The sequence below is a fragment of the Ochotona princeps genome, chromosome 15, assembly GCF_030435755.1.
Source record: "Ochotona princeps isolate mOchPri1 chromosome 15, mOchPri1.hap1, whole genome shotgun sequence".
Taxonomy (NCBI): domain Eukaryota; kingdom Metazoa; phylum Chordata; class Mammalia; order Lagomorpha; family Ochotonidae; genus Ochotona; species Ochotona princeps.
The window spans coordinates 22,171,291-22,185,312 of NC_080846.1; the positions used below are offsets into that span (position 1 = coordinate 22,171,291).

The following is a 14,022-nucleotide window of genomic DNA, read 5'->3' on the forward strand; positions in this document are numbered from 1 at the left end:
AATTCACTTGCCAAATGTCTGCAACAACTGGGGCTGGGTCGATTTGAAATCAGGAATTAGAAACTCAACTCAGGTCTCCCACGTGGAGGGCAGGATCTTACTATGGCTTCCCAGAATCTGCTTAAGTAGAACTGGTGTCAGCTGGAGCCAGGAATTGAACCCAGGTGCTCCAAGTGGGACAACGAAGTCTAATCAGGGTCTTTGCTTATAAGGATTATTTTTATTTTCGTCACTTAATTATGTACAGCTGCTGCATTCTGTAATTAGCACAAATTGATTTTGAGTTCACCATCCTTAAGGATATGTTGGTTTATGTAGCATTTTCCTGAAGTCCACCCTTGAATTGATGTCTTTTTTTATTTTGTTTTTGGCAGGGGAGGAAACTTTGTGTGTGCTCTAAAAACTTCTGTTATCTGAGAGAATTAAAGACTATAAGATGACATGTTAACTTTACTTTGCAGAAAAACATTTAATTGATGCAGGTATTCCAGAAAAACATAATTAGGAGGCTGGGCAATTTCTGCAGCATAATCTGAATGGAAATATTATAAATATGAATATAAAAATGCTATATAGCATAACAGTCAGAACAATGGAATTTACTGGCATTCAGATGACAGATTAATAATAGTCACAAAGTTATTTCTGAGAGTTCAAGAACCTCTAATGCTGTAGATAATTCTTGAAGTCATAATGTGAATTTAGTTTCAGGACTTGGAACAGTTTCATCTTTGCATGAGACCATGTGATTCTGGCAATTTTGGTTAAATTACAACAGTATTTTGTAACTCTTACTGAACCATTGAGCTGATGTGTGTTAAAATAGATTTTTACTGAAGCAATGGATTTAAAAACTTTAGGTGCATTTACATCTTTTCTCTTTGTTTCTTCTTTCCTCTTGCTTTTTACATTTTAAGTAAAGAAGAAACTAAATGAGCACTTTGCCAGGGTCATCTAAAAATATTTCTTTTTACTCTTCCAAGAGTTCATTTGTGTTGTTTTTGATCCACATTGTGCTGATAAACTGATTAATTGGATATCAGTTAATTCACCCAGATTTCTCAGATGGCTAAGTGATAGCCAGACTTCAGATGCAGTTTTTACTCTTTCCTGCATACTACTATGCCTAGAAACAATAAAGGGCTCAGTCCTATGAGCTGTAGGACACCATGCCCAAAGAGGGCAAAGATAGGAAGTGCTGACATCAGAGTTCAATTATGTTACAAAATTTATTGAGCCTTCGTTTTATAGAGATGAATGATCTCTGCCTACTTTCAAGGAGTTTTAAGTGAGGCAGATTTAGAAACCTGAAGTTCTAACTGTAAAGGTACATCTAATACTTGAGATGATAATTTCTTATAAGGTAGAAAGTAGCATAGAGAAAGAAGTGACTCCTTTTCTAGTGGTAGTGTTGGAGAAGGAAGTGAGGAATAGCAGAGAAAGAGATGATACCTAAGTATGTCCTATATATAAAAGTACCTTGGCCAGAGGTGGTAATGTCTTCCAGTGGATTTGGAAGTTAAACAGTATCTGTTCTGTTTATAATGTGAAGGATATGGTTGGTGTGGTGTTGGTAGAAGATGTATGTGGAAAAACTGTAAGTGGTTATTTGTCATTAGAACATGATGTTTGTTTGCTTATTCAGAAATGTATACCGACTGCCTGCTAAGATTTAGGTGTTATGTGAGATACGATAGAAAAAGGACCATAGAGCTCATGGATTACACCAGCCCGATAGCTTTGGGGATTGAAATTATGCATGTAGGAAAATAAATGAACCCAGGAGATGTTGAATTCCAGGATAGATGGGTGGAATTTCCTCTGGGGATGCTAGTGAGACCCAGAAGCATGGGGAGCAGCGTTGTGACTTCATTCAGGCCAGCAGGGAAGATGTGAAGAGATTAGAGGCAGGAGCACTGGTGACTGTTCCAGCCCACAGGTGAAAGGAGCAGTGTCTTTGAAATGAAGCTGCACTTGACGTTGTATGGTCAGTCGCACATCTGTGATTTTAGTGGCTGAGTGAAAGTAGTGCTTCAAAGCAGGCATACAAAAGTGATATTAAATGAGAGGAAAAAGAAATGAATTGATATTTGGATTTGATAAATAGTTTGAAATATTTGTGGAATCCCAAATTCTTAAAAAATATTCACCTAAAAGTAATATTGAAAAGCACTATAGGACAAGACACGGACAAGATTTTGCAAAATATTTTTTCTTTGGCTTTGTAACTTCATTGGTAACACTTCTGTCCTCCCCAAACCAGCATCATGTTGAACAGTGTTGATCACAATCTTGAAAGATACGTTCCCAAATACTGTAAGCCTGGATAGGGAAATCTCAAAAATCAAAGTTTTCTGAAATGTACAGAATCCTGAAAATTATACCCCTGAAAGACTAAAAGCCTTAATATGAGAGCCTGAAAGTAGACATTCCAAAAATCATAATTCCTATTTTTTTTTTGTAATTTATTTTTTAATTTATTGAACTGCATTTAAAAGGAACTGCTTACAAAGATTCACTGGAAACAATCTGAACACATGGGCAAATACAGCAATGCTACTGAAATACTAATAAAATAATAACAGGGCCTAGGTTTACCCAACAGAACAAAAACCCCTTCTTATGTGCTCTATTTTATGTGAAACTGACTGCTGCCTTTCTAAACACACAGTGACATAATTAACAATATGCAATCACCTCTGTTCTTTCCTGAATATATAAAAATTAAAATACCAATTAAAAAACTAATATCTTCTCTTTAAATGTTTCTTACAGATACAACCTCAATATTTTCATCTCATAGTGGTGTGATTTAAGATAATTTTTTTCATTCACAAGTTTAACATTTGTTTAACAATCCTTCCAAAGGGAACTGATAGTCTATAGGCTCATAGTGCAAACAAAGAGTTTAGGAATGCAGCAAATGACATTTCTAAAATACAAAACAGATAAAAACTTTCATAAGGTACATGCACAAAGCTCTATTGAAGCACATGGCCACAGAACCAGAACATTCGATCACTTTACTGGCGACGTCAATGAGACTCCTGATGTTGTGCAAATTCAGCTTGAACTTTCACCTTCAGGCTTTGTATTTTGCTTTTCCAGTTTCGCTAATGACACAAACATGATTCAAATCTCTGAAGTATTCATTATAGTCGAGGGCATATCCTACAACAAACTTGTCTGGAATTTCAAATCCGACAAAGTCTGGCCTGTATCCAACACTTCGAGGGGTCCTTTTCACCAGCAGGCTTGCAACCTTGACCATTTTGGGATTATACTGCTTGACCAACAAAAGCAAGGTCTGCATTGTTTTGCCAGTGTCAATTATATCTTCAACAATCAAGACGTTCTTTCCAGTTAAGGTTGAGAGATCGTCTCCACCAATCACTTTTATGTCCCCTGTTGACTGGTCGTTATAGTAGCTCTTCAGTCTGATAAAGTCTACAGTCATAGGAATGGATCTATCACTATTTCTATTCAGTGCTTTAATGTAATCCAGCAAGTCAGCAAAGAACTTATAGCCCCCCTTCAGCACACAGAGAGCAACAATGTGATGGCCTCCCATCTCTTTCATCACATCTCGAGCAAGCCTTTCAGTCCTGTCCATAATCAGTCCATGAGGAATGAACACCCTTTCCAAATTCCTATTTTTTAAAGTACTGTATGAGAGGAATAGACAGACAGAACCCAATTAAGGGGTCACATGGAACTGAGGAAAACTTTAGTTGAAAAGTGCCTCATTTGTCTGTGCAGCTATTCCTTCCAGCAGATGAAATTCCAGAAGAATTTAATCAATTGAAAGTGCATCTGTAGGCCAGACTTGGTAGCCAGTGGCTAAAGTCCTTGCCTTGCACTCACCAAAATCCTATAAGGGCACCAGTTCCTGTCCTAGCCACCCTGCTTCCCATCCAGCTCCCTGCTTGTGGCCTGGGAAATCTGTCGAGGATGGCCCAAAGCCTAGGCACCCTGCACTCGCATGGGAGACCCAGAAGAAGCTCCTGGCTCCTGGCTTTGGATCAGCACAGCTTCAGCTGTTGCGGCCACTTGGGGAATGAATCAATGGACTGGAGATCTCCCTGTCTCTCTCCTCCTCTATGTTTATCTGACTTTCCAATAGAAAAAAATAAATCTTTAACAAAAAGTGTATCTGCTTTAGAAAGCCACCAAAGTTACCAACTAGTCCTAAAACAATTATATGCATGGTGGGAGGAGAAGTTGTTGCTGTTAATTGCCAGTGTCCTTTCTGCCAATTATCTGCTTGCATGCGAATCACAGAAGCATGACAGACGATGGGAAAATTTCATAGAAAATACTCATGTCAGTGTACCTGCATCATAGAAGAATTTGAGAGTGTAGTGCTGTGAAATGGAATATGAAAATAGTCCTTAAAAAGTACCACTCATGACGATATAAGATTTCATTTTAAATTTTATTTTTAATATTGTTTACACAGTTGAGGGTTGCATGCCCTGTGGGTCTCTTATTAGGATGGAGGGAGTTGAGGTATGAGGAAGGTGAGTGGGACAAATATTTTAATTTTTTTTCCTCCTATGTCTGCAGGGAGAAAAGGAGGGGGGAGTCACTCCTTGCTATCAAACTACATCAGCACTCGGGAATGGGGAGGATGGTCATTTGATGAGTGTTTCTGGTAGTTCTGAGACGCTGTTGGCTCTTTTGCACTGGAGTTCAGAAAATCTTTCCAAGGTTTATTAGTTGACCAAGTCTACCTTAGTGCACCCACAGACCCAGGAATATGTTAAGGTTGGTCAGAAGAGTGGTCCAACCTGTTCTGCTTTCCATCCTCCAGCTTTCCTCTCCTCTACTGGCTTAGATGAGCTGACTAACATGTCCCCTGTGTGCATCCACACAGGTTTTGGCAACTGAGGCAACTCAGTCCAAATTCATGCACTCCAAGGTTGGACCAAAGTGTGTGATGATTTTTACTGTGGCTTGGGTTTGACTCTAGTTGGGGAGTCCCAATGAAACCTTACCTGGGATGACCTCAGACTTGACTCTAGTGTGTTCCAGCCAGTGCAGGGTCAAGTTTGGTCCATCACCTGTGTCAGCCAACACACATACTGGTGGATGCAACTGCCTGGTCAGTTCTGTTCCCAGCCCCATTTCTCATGCAAATTGATGGATGTTGTATCTATCCTAGCCCAACCTGCCACAGGCCTGGTCTTAACTCACAGCAGTGGGAGCTAATAGCCTAGTCAGGGTAACCTCCCCCCCCCGCCAATAATCCTTACTAGGCCTGCCACCAGCTCTATATTTTGTGTGGTGGCATGGGCTGTGGCCTAACCAGGTCCATCATGCAACCCATCTGACTCTTGTGCATACCTATGGGTGCTGCAGCTTAACTCAGCTTGATCCACCCCCAGGCCCATCCAACACATATGCTCACATTTGCTGCAACTTTGACAAGGCAAGCCTGCTACAAGCCTTGGCACTCATGTTCACCAGTGGGAGCAGAAGCCCAGCAGGGAAATACCCACAGTTCCCTATGTGGCCCACTTCCAGCTGGTATCTTGTGCCTGCTAGGGAATACTGCTGTCCAGCCTGACATGACTTGCCCCCAGTCCTGGCACTTGCCAGGGGGTATTGCAGCTTAACCCAGCTGGCCCACATCCATTCTGGCACTTGTGTGTGCCAGTGGGTACAGCAGCCTAACCCAGCCTGGCCCACCTCCAGAAAGGCTTGCCCCCAGGCCCAGCTGTCATTATCACCAGTGGAAGCGGCAGCCCATCACAAGTCCCTGAGGTTCCATTACCAGACCTGCTGCCATGCCTGGATCTTGCACATGCCAGCAGGTGCTGCTGGTCTGTTTGAGAAGGCCTGCCCTCAGTCTTAGCACTTTGTAGCAGATGCTGTACCCTGGCTCAACTTGGCATACCACTAGTCCCAATTGTCTCTGGTGGGTACAACAGCCTAACCCAGCCTGGCCTACCTCCTAGCCCTCCTGTGAAGTGATAAGTGTTATGGCCCAACATAGCCTGGCTTGTATCTGTTACGGCACTCAGTTGTGCCAGTGTGTGCTATATGCTGTGGGCTAATCCTGCCTGGCCTGCCCCAAAACCCAGCTCACGCATGTGCCGACATGCTGCAGTCCAGCCTTACCTGGCCTGTTCCTAGCACCAAATCTCATACTCACCAGTATGAACTGCTGCCTAGCAGGGGAGTGCCTACAGTTCCTTTACCACACCTGTACCCAGCCTTGAATCTTGCACTTGCCAGGAGGTACTATAGTCCAGCCTGACATAACTTACACCCAGTCCTGGCACTTGCCGGTGGATGCTATGGCCTAGCTTAGCCAACCCACACCCATTCTGGTTCTTGTGTAGGTCTTCAGATGCGGCACGAGAACTTTAGGGGCTCCCTTGCTGGGCTGCAGCTACCACTAGGCAATGAGAGATCCTGGACCAAACTAGATTGGATAAGGCTGAAGCACCTGTTGGCATGCCTGTGGGCTGCGTCTGGGAGCTAGTCAGACTGGACTAGGCCCCAGCAAATGCTGGTGCCCACTAGAGCCAGAATGAGTATGGAACAGGTTGGGCCATACCAGGGCACCCACCAGCTCACATGAGAGCCAGGTCAGGGGCTAGGTCAGGTATTTGATGGCTGCATGACAGATGTTGGCTTAATGTAAAAATAAAGGGAAATAATGTGTGTATTGGCAATGATCTCTTTTAAAAATGCATGAATAAAATGAGTAATATAAATTAGTATATAATTCAGTGACTCAACTTTTAAGATTAGTACAGAAGAAATTTGTATGTTGTTAATGTTGCATTTTATTGCAGCAGAAGTTACAAAAAATGTTGAAGCTGTTCATATTTGCTGTGTGGACATTTTGAAAAACATTGAAAATGGTCTGGGAGTAGTACAAGGGAGCATTTCTTATGATTTATTTTATATCATTTGTTTTCCTCATCCTAAACATTGAATAAAATGTTTGTTTCAGTTCTTAAAGTGAAGCAGAGTAGATAACTATGCTAGCACACTGGTATACTGAACAAATTTGGCATTAATCAGGCCCAGAATGGCCACCAGCCTTGGCTGCTTTGCTCCTAACAGTGTAAACCTTAATTAGATACAAGGCAGCTTAGGCAGTTGTGTACAGCTAGGGGGCAAGTAGGAAGATTTTAACAGATTCAGCATAGTGCATAGCTAGAATTTTGAGGATGTAATGGTATTTCTTTTCTCCAACCCCCTCTTTCCTTCCCAACCCCTCTTTTTTACTTTTTAAGCTTTTTGAGATAACATATTTTATTTCTATTTTTTTTAAAGATTTAGTTTTATTGGAAAGGCAGGAGAGGAGGAGAGACAGAGAGGAAGATCTTCTGTCCGTTGATTTACTCCCCAAGTGGCCGCAACAGCTGGAGCTGTGCCAGTCTGATGCCCGGAGCCAGGAGCCTTTTCCAGGTCTCTTGCACGTGTGCAGGGTCCCAAGGCCTTGGGCCATCCTTGACTGCTTTCCCAGGCCACAAGCAGGGAGCTGGATGGGAAGCTGGGCGGCCAGGACAGGAACTGGCGCCCATATGGGATACTGGCCTGTGCAAGGCAAGGACTTTAGCTGATAGGCTACTGCACCAGGCTCAAGATAATGTTTTAAATTTGCATTGCAGTTAAAAAATTTGATGCCTCATTGAATAAGTAGTTTAACATGTAAAAGACAAAAATTTAATGGTAAATTTTTAGTGTTTGAAACATTGTGAGTAAGGTGTAAAGTAGTTCTCTACTAGCCTTTAATGTCAGAATGTGAGATGAGAGCTGTATATTCTGGACAAAAGAATCTCTTCAGGATATTTTGCAATGAAAGTGATGATTAACTGTGTAGAAGCTGTGGACTTCTCAAGGTCATCTCATTGCCTTTGACATTGGACTTCTCATGGAGATTATTTTCTTAAAGGACATTAGTCTGGCACACAAGGATCCTGCCCTTGAGAAATGTTTTTCAAAATGATTATTCGTTTTTTTATTTATTGGATAAGTAGAGAGAGCATGCGCTCCACCTGCTGGTTCACTCCCAAGCAGCATGGTCCACCATTTGGTTCACCTATGGGAGTGAAAGGGGCCCAAGTAGAGTTTCAGGATGTACCAGCAGGAAGTTGGATCAGTTGTAACTGGGACTTAGACCAGCAGTTTGATATGGGATGTGGGGGTCCCAAGAAGTGGCTTAATGTATGCTGCAATGTCCAATCTCCTTGAGGAATTTTTTTTGATGTAGAAGAGATTACTTTGGTTCAAATTCTGACTCTGTCATTTACTGGGTGTATAACTCGGGGCAATTCCTGCTCTGAAGTTTAGTCTTTTCTGGAACAAATAATTCCCAAATCCCAATGGTTTAATTCACTTGTACTTTGTACTCATTGTTTATCGGGTGGGAGCTGTTCTCCATGTCTCATTACTCCTGGATCATGTTAATGGAGAAGCTACCATCTAATTATAGCACAGTTTTGTTCCCTGTTGCAGAAGGAAAGAAAACTCTAGAGGGTTTCACACCAGCATCCAAGTACTCTGGCTTGGAAGTGATATTGTTGCCATTTCTGCTCACAATTTATTGTCCAGAACTAGTCACATGATCTCACTTAGCAACAACAGAACCAGGAAGTGTATTCTTACTATGTTCTTGGAAAATAGACTGCCAGAAATACTGGGTGAATACAGTGCTTACCCAGAGCTGATATGTGGGTTAAATGGAATCACACACATCTTGTAAAAATACTTAAAAATGGTTATAATCAATAATAATGTCAGCACAATAAGATGTACAGGAGCAAACATGAATTACTATAGACATCATTTTAAGGTTCTGAGACTATCATAATATATGAAAATACCTTACAAAAATATTGTACACGTGTAAGTTGATATTATAATCATCTGATGTTAGAAGATAACAGTGTTAGAATGTGGTTCAAGATTGGAGCTAGATCTTCATAGTTATTAGATGATGGATAAAGTTTTAAGTGCAGATAAGATGTGCAGGAGTGAGAATGAACAATGTGAACTATGGAGAAAAATGGAGGAATAGACATGGAGCAGAATCACAGCCTGGAAATCAGAAGGAAATATCACAGGTCAAGGATCAAGTTCCGGAAAGGAAGAAAATTATATTGCATAATACCAGGAAAGAAAGGGAGAATGTTTTCAGCAAAGAAAATCAGTCATGTAAAATGTCACTAAGGTGCAGCCGTTTGATCCAGAAGCGTGCCTGAGTTTGAGGCTCCTGACTCCACCTGATGTTACTGCGCATCCTGGGAGGCAGTGATGCTGGCTCAAGTGTCTGGGCTCCTGCCATCCACATGAGGTGCCTGGATTGTGAAGTCACAGCTCCCAGCTTTGGAGCCACCTCCCTACTGTTGTAAGCATTTGCAGAGCAGCTAGCAGATAGTGCCTCTCTCTCTCTCTCTCTCTCTTCCTTCCTTCCTCCTTGGTTTCAGCCCCCATATCATCCCTGCCACCTTTTCCCAAGGTTGGAAGCAATTCCCCTTCCTCTGAAGTCCCAGAGCACTTGATTTCTGTTCCTGTGATGCATTTAGCGCCTGTCCCGCGTTCCCATCTAGACCAGTGTGTTTTCAACAGCACAGACTGTATTTTACATTTCTGCATAGTCATCATAACCTGATGTGCTGTTGTCCATTATCATAGGAATTTATATAGATGAGTAATTTTGGAAAATTCTGTATTTTAAAATCACTTAACATTAAGCGATTTGGAAAATTGAATAGGAATTCTAAATCCACAGGGTTAGATTTTTTGTTTTATTTTAAATGAGTATCATTACAAAAGGCTCTCTGTTAGCAAGAGTTGCCACATTCTAACTAGTGGATTAATGATTCCGAGCAGTGGTTAAATGATTGATTGCTCCATTGACTCAACAAGTAACAGGGGTGCATAGAGTGCCAGGCAGTGTGCTAGTGCAAACAACAGTGTTTCTAAAACTTCATATAGAGATTTAGAGTAGTGATTCCAAATTCTACCCCACGTAATAAGAATAATCAGAACAACAGAACTTTCCCCACACAAAACTAAATGTATTGTACTTAAAAGATGTTTATCTTGAGATTGCATTCTCAGTTTGTGGTGTTAGCATAATCCTTTTCTGATATTACAGTTATCAGATTTTTTTTGGCAAACATTGTGCTTACCTATCAAAATTTGTGTTCATTAAACTTTCATGGCTTCTTCAGCTTTGGTGGTGTGTTTTACTAGCTTATGGGAAAGTACTGATGTAGACATTCCTTTGGCATTTATTGGAAAGAAATTTGACCTTATTGTTTAACATTTTAAGTCTTCTCCTACATTAGCTCGTTTATTCTAGATCTAATTATCGTTTGTGTGAGTTCTTTAGAGTTCCTGTTTATATCATCTGTCTTTGGCAAGTTTATTGTTCAAATGCAGGAGGAGAGGGGGGGAAATAAAAGCAAAAGCGATAAACCCAAATCAAAACACTGATGGAATATATTTAGTGAAACATTTTGGATTTTAGATTTCTTTGTAAAAAAGACATGGAATTTTTTTTTTGGTAACAAAATAAGGAATTTGGATTTCTTTGGATTTTAAGTCAGGTTACATTTTCAGGTACTCGTCTTTCCATAATTAGAAGTTAATTACATAGCCAATCGATTTTGATTCAGGTTGTTACCTTTGAGCCATGTTATCCATTGAGATGGCGATGGTATCCACCTGAGCAAGGATGACCCTGTGGATCAGGTTCATAGAATTGAACATTTACTCAGTCAGTCAATAAATCACTCAGAAAATGAATGCTTGTCATGTGCAAGGGACCAGGATACAAAGGTGAGTAAGATATTGTCCTTGTTCTTAGGAGCTTTATAATCTAGAAGAGGGAAAGATGGAAGCTCCTCAGTGTCTGAAAACTGTTAGGATGTTAGTGTGTGTCTGGCAGTATAATGGGCTGTGGAATTTGGAGAAGTTAGGAGTGATAGGAGTTGGGAGTGCTGGCAAAGAGAGTAAGGATATGGACTGAAATCAGGTGTAAGCAGAAAAAAGCGGGGCTGTTTGAGAAAGTTAGGAGCATGTTGATATTGCAGAAATATGGCGTGGGGCGGGGTGGGGTAAGGGCAGTGGCATGAGAGAAGTGGTAGCTGTGGTACTTCAGGTATCTTATTAAATTTAGATGCTATCAAAAAATTTTAAAGATATATTTCATTTATTTATTTGAAAAGGAAGAGTTGCAAAAATAGAGAGCAGGAGAGTGAGAGAGATCCTCCATCCACTGGCTAACTGCTCAGATGACTGCAAGAACCAGGCTGGGTCAGGCTGAAGCCAGGAGTCAGGAGTTTCTTCTGGGTTTTCCACTTGGGTAGCAGGGGCCCAAGCACTCCCAGGTTCTGGATCAGAAGTGGAACAGTGGGACTTGAACCCGCGCCCATATAGGATGCTAGCATCATGGGTAGTGGCTTAATCCATTATGCCACAACACTGGCTCTCACCTTTGTCAAATCCTTTAACAGAATGTGTTTTATGGAATAGTATAGAAAGGTAAGTTTTATTATTTTTTTTCTCTTGAAATGGTCAGGACATTTCAGAGCCATCAGTTGAGGCAAAGTTATACATATAATTTTTTCTGAAGTCTTCTTCAGGTCCTTTATATCGAGTGGCATTTCCATGACCATGTGAGCAGTAAACTTTATCTGAAGGGCCATGTTATGTTCCCAGAGCGTAATTTGGGAAGCCTTGAATTTTACAGTGAAGATTCTTAAAGAGTTGTAAGTGGCAGTTACAGACAATTAATTTAATTCTATTCCAACACACAGTGTGATACTTCTTATTAGGTATGTTAAGTCAATACTTCTTAAAAGTTTTAAAAATTATGTGCTAAATATTCTGAAATATTAGAAATAAGCATGAGGTATTGTGTATGGCTTTCAAAACAGCATATTGATTATCTATAAGAGTTATTCATCTGTGCAGTCAAAAGCAATGTAAAACGGAGTTGAAGATAAACTCGGGTTTTTCCATGGGTTAGTCTTTGCTCAGTGCTGATTTCTGCTAATGCTAATTAATTTCCCATAGATTTTTACCACTAAGAGGCATGCAGTTTTATTTTTGCCTTATTTTGGACTAAAATTGTTTCTGGCTAGGATCCTCTCCTAGAAAGTTCAAGGAATACAAAAGGGAAAAGGTGCCAAACTGAAACTTGATTTTTTGGGGGGCTGGGGCGAGGGAAAAGAGTAGCTCCTGGTTTATTTAGCTTTCGAAAGTACTGTATTAACCACATATTGAAGTTCTGGCAGATTACACCAGGGTCAGAATCTTTCCTAAAAATATATCCAAGGAGTTTAAAGAAATATTTTGAAGGTGAAAAAAAAGTTGAATTTGTGTCTAATGAAATGGGTCAAGTTTGGAAATGAGAATGTCTGAGGCTTCTTACTTCCTTAAGTCTACTTTATTTTCCTTTTCAGTTTCAAGAGAGAATTTGCAAGTAATTTTCTTGAGTTAAGAGTTTTCTTGTCAGCCGCACAACTTAGTAGAGAACCAGAATAGTATCTAGAATTTCTCTGGACCTTCACTTCCTCATCTGCTGAAGGGTCTTTATCACAATAGCATGTACATTAGGGGTTTCATGGGTGGGTTAAATGAGATGATGCAGGAGATGCAGGCTGGCAAGGTGCACCTTGTTATTGTTGATGGTTGTGGAGATCAGCCCGCATGCTTTAGAGAGCAAGCAAGGCTTTTCATTGCCAACTGTGGAGTGATCAAGGGCTCTGGCCTTGGAATTAGATGGTCTGGATTCAAATGTATTAGATTATCCAATCACTTAGGGTTAAACAGAGTAGAAGCAGGTTGTGATCTCAAAATCAAGCCTTGCACAACCAGACCATGTATTCCTGTCCCACAGGACCATGTATTTATTTGCATAGCTGCAGCCTGCCTTTTGCAACAGAATGGATGCAACTGGAACCCATTATGCTTGCTGAAATAAGCCAGTCCTAAGAAGATATATGTGTGTTTTCCCTGCAATCATAGGTGGAGCCACCCAAATCCCAGTGAGTCAGGAGCAAGTGGTAGGTAAGAGGGTCCTGCCCTTTTTGCTCAGGCCTGAAGCAAATTCCTTAATATCCTCATGGTTTACTCTTCACATATAAGTTGGGAGTATGAGCTAATAAATGTGAAGTGCTTAGTGTAATACCTGGCTCTTGCTGAGTTTTGTTTCCTTTAGGATGACTCACTGGGAATCCACCAATTGGTAGTTTTATGGTTTAAATAAGATCTTTTTGTGGGGGGAATGACCTGATATTACTAAATAGGGTTGGTGTAAGAGGACTACTAGAATTCTATAGAGTTGTAATTCTATAATTCATATGACAAATATTTGGCAAAATAGAAATAGCTACATTTTCCTAGGCATATGCTGCATGTCAGGAGTTTTTCTAAGTGTTTTTTGAAAACTAGTTATTTGAAAAAATTACAAAGAGAAAGTGAGAGAGAAGAAGTTCAAGAAAGAGAAAGATTCAGAGAGCAAAAGCTAACTGCCATTTATGGATTCACTTCCCCAAAAGGCCAAAATGGCCAGAACTGGGACAGCCTAACACCAGGAGCCAGGAGCTTCATCTGGCTTCTCCTTGTGGGTGGCAAGGACCCAAACGCTTGGGCCATTTTTGTTGTTTTTCTCAGGCACATTTCTTGCCGTAAGCATGGATCTAGATTGGAAGTTCAGCATCTGGGACATGAATTGGGGCCCGTATGGGATGCCAGCATCGTAGGTGGCAACTTTATTCATTACACCACAATGTCAGACCCTCTAAGTGGTTTTTTTGCAAAGCATCAGAGAGGAGAGGGGTAAAGAGGCAGGGAGAGATGGAGGAGTGTGAGAGTGAGTGAGCTACGAGAGATCTCCCATCTGCAGCTTCACTTTCCAAATGGCTATTACAATCTGGGCTGGACCAGGCTCTTAACACTAGGAGGCAGGAACTCCTGTTTGACTCTCCCATGTGAGTGGCAGGGGTAAAGTACTTGGGCCAATTTCTGCTGCCTTTTTAGGCACAC

At 41.0% G+C, this 14,022-nt stretch overlaps 2 protein-coding genes across 5 annotated transcripts in view; one reads left to right on the top strand and one right to left on the bottom strand.

The window, feature by feature from the left end:
• MSRB3 (methionine sulfoxide reductase B3) overlaps positions 1-14,022 on the top strand; it is a 146,608-nt gene that overhangs the window by 16,938 nt on the left and 115,648 nt on the right. The gene's annotated exons all lie outside the window — the stretch shown is intronic.
• LOC101535921 (hypoxanthine-guanine phosphoribosyltransferase) lies at positions 2,657-10,740 on the bottom strand. Its single transcript, XM_004582998.3, has 2 exons — positions 10,655-10,740; positions 2,657-3,665 (listed from the first exon to the last, which is right to left on the bottom strand). Exons 1-2 carry the CDS (start codon positions 10,738-10,740, stop codon positions 3,083-3,085), a joined length of 669 nt encoding a protein of 222 aa, XP_004583055.2. The 3' UTR covers positions 2,657-3,082.

Coding starts and splice junctions, on each gene's coding strand:
- LOC101535921 (XM_004582998.3), bottom strand. CDS start 10,740: ATGTTCAATTCTATGAACCTGATCCACAGGGTCATCCTTGCTCAGGTG. Junction 3,666..10,654: donor ATGGATAACATGGCTCAAAG/GTAACAACCTGA, acceptor CCTCTCATACAG/TACTTTAAAAAATAGGAATT.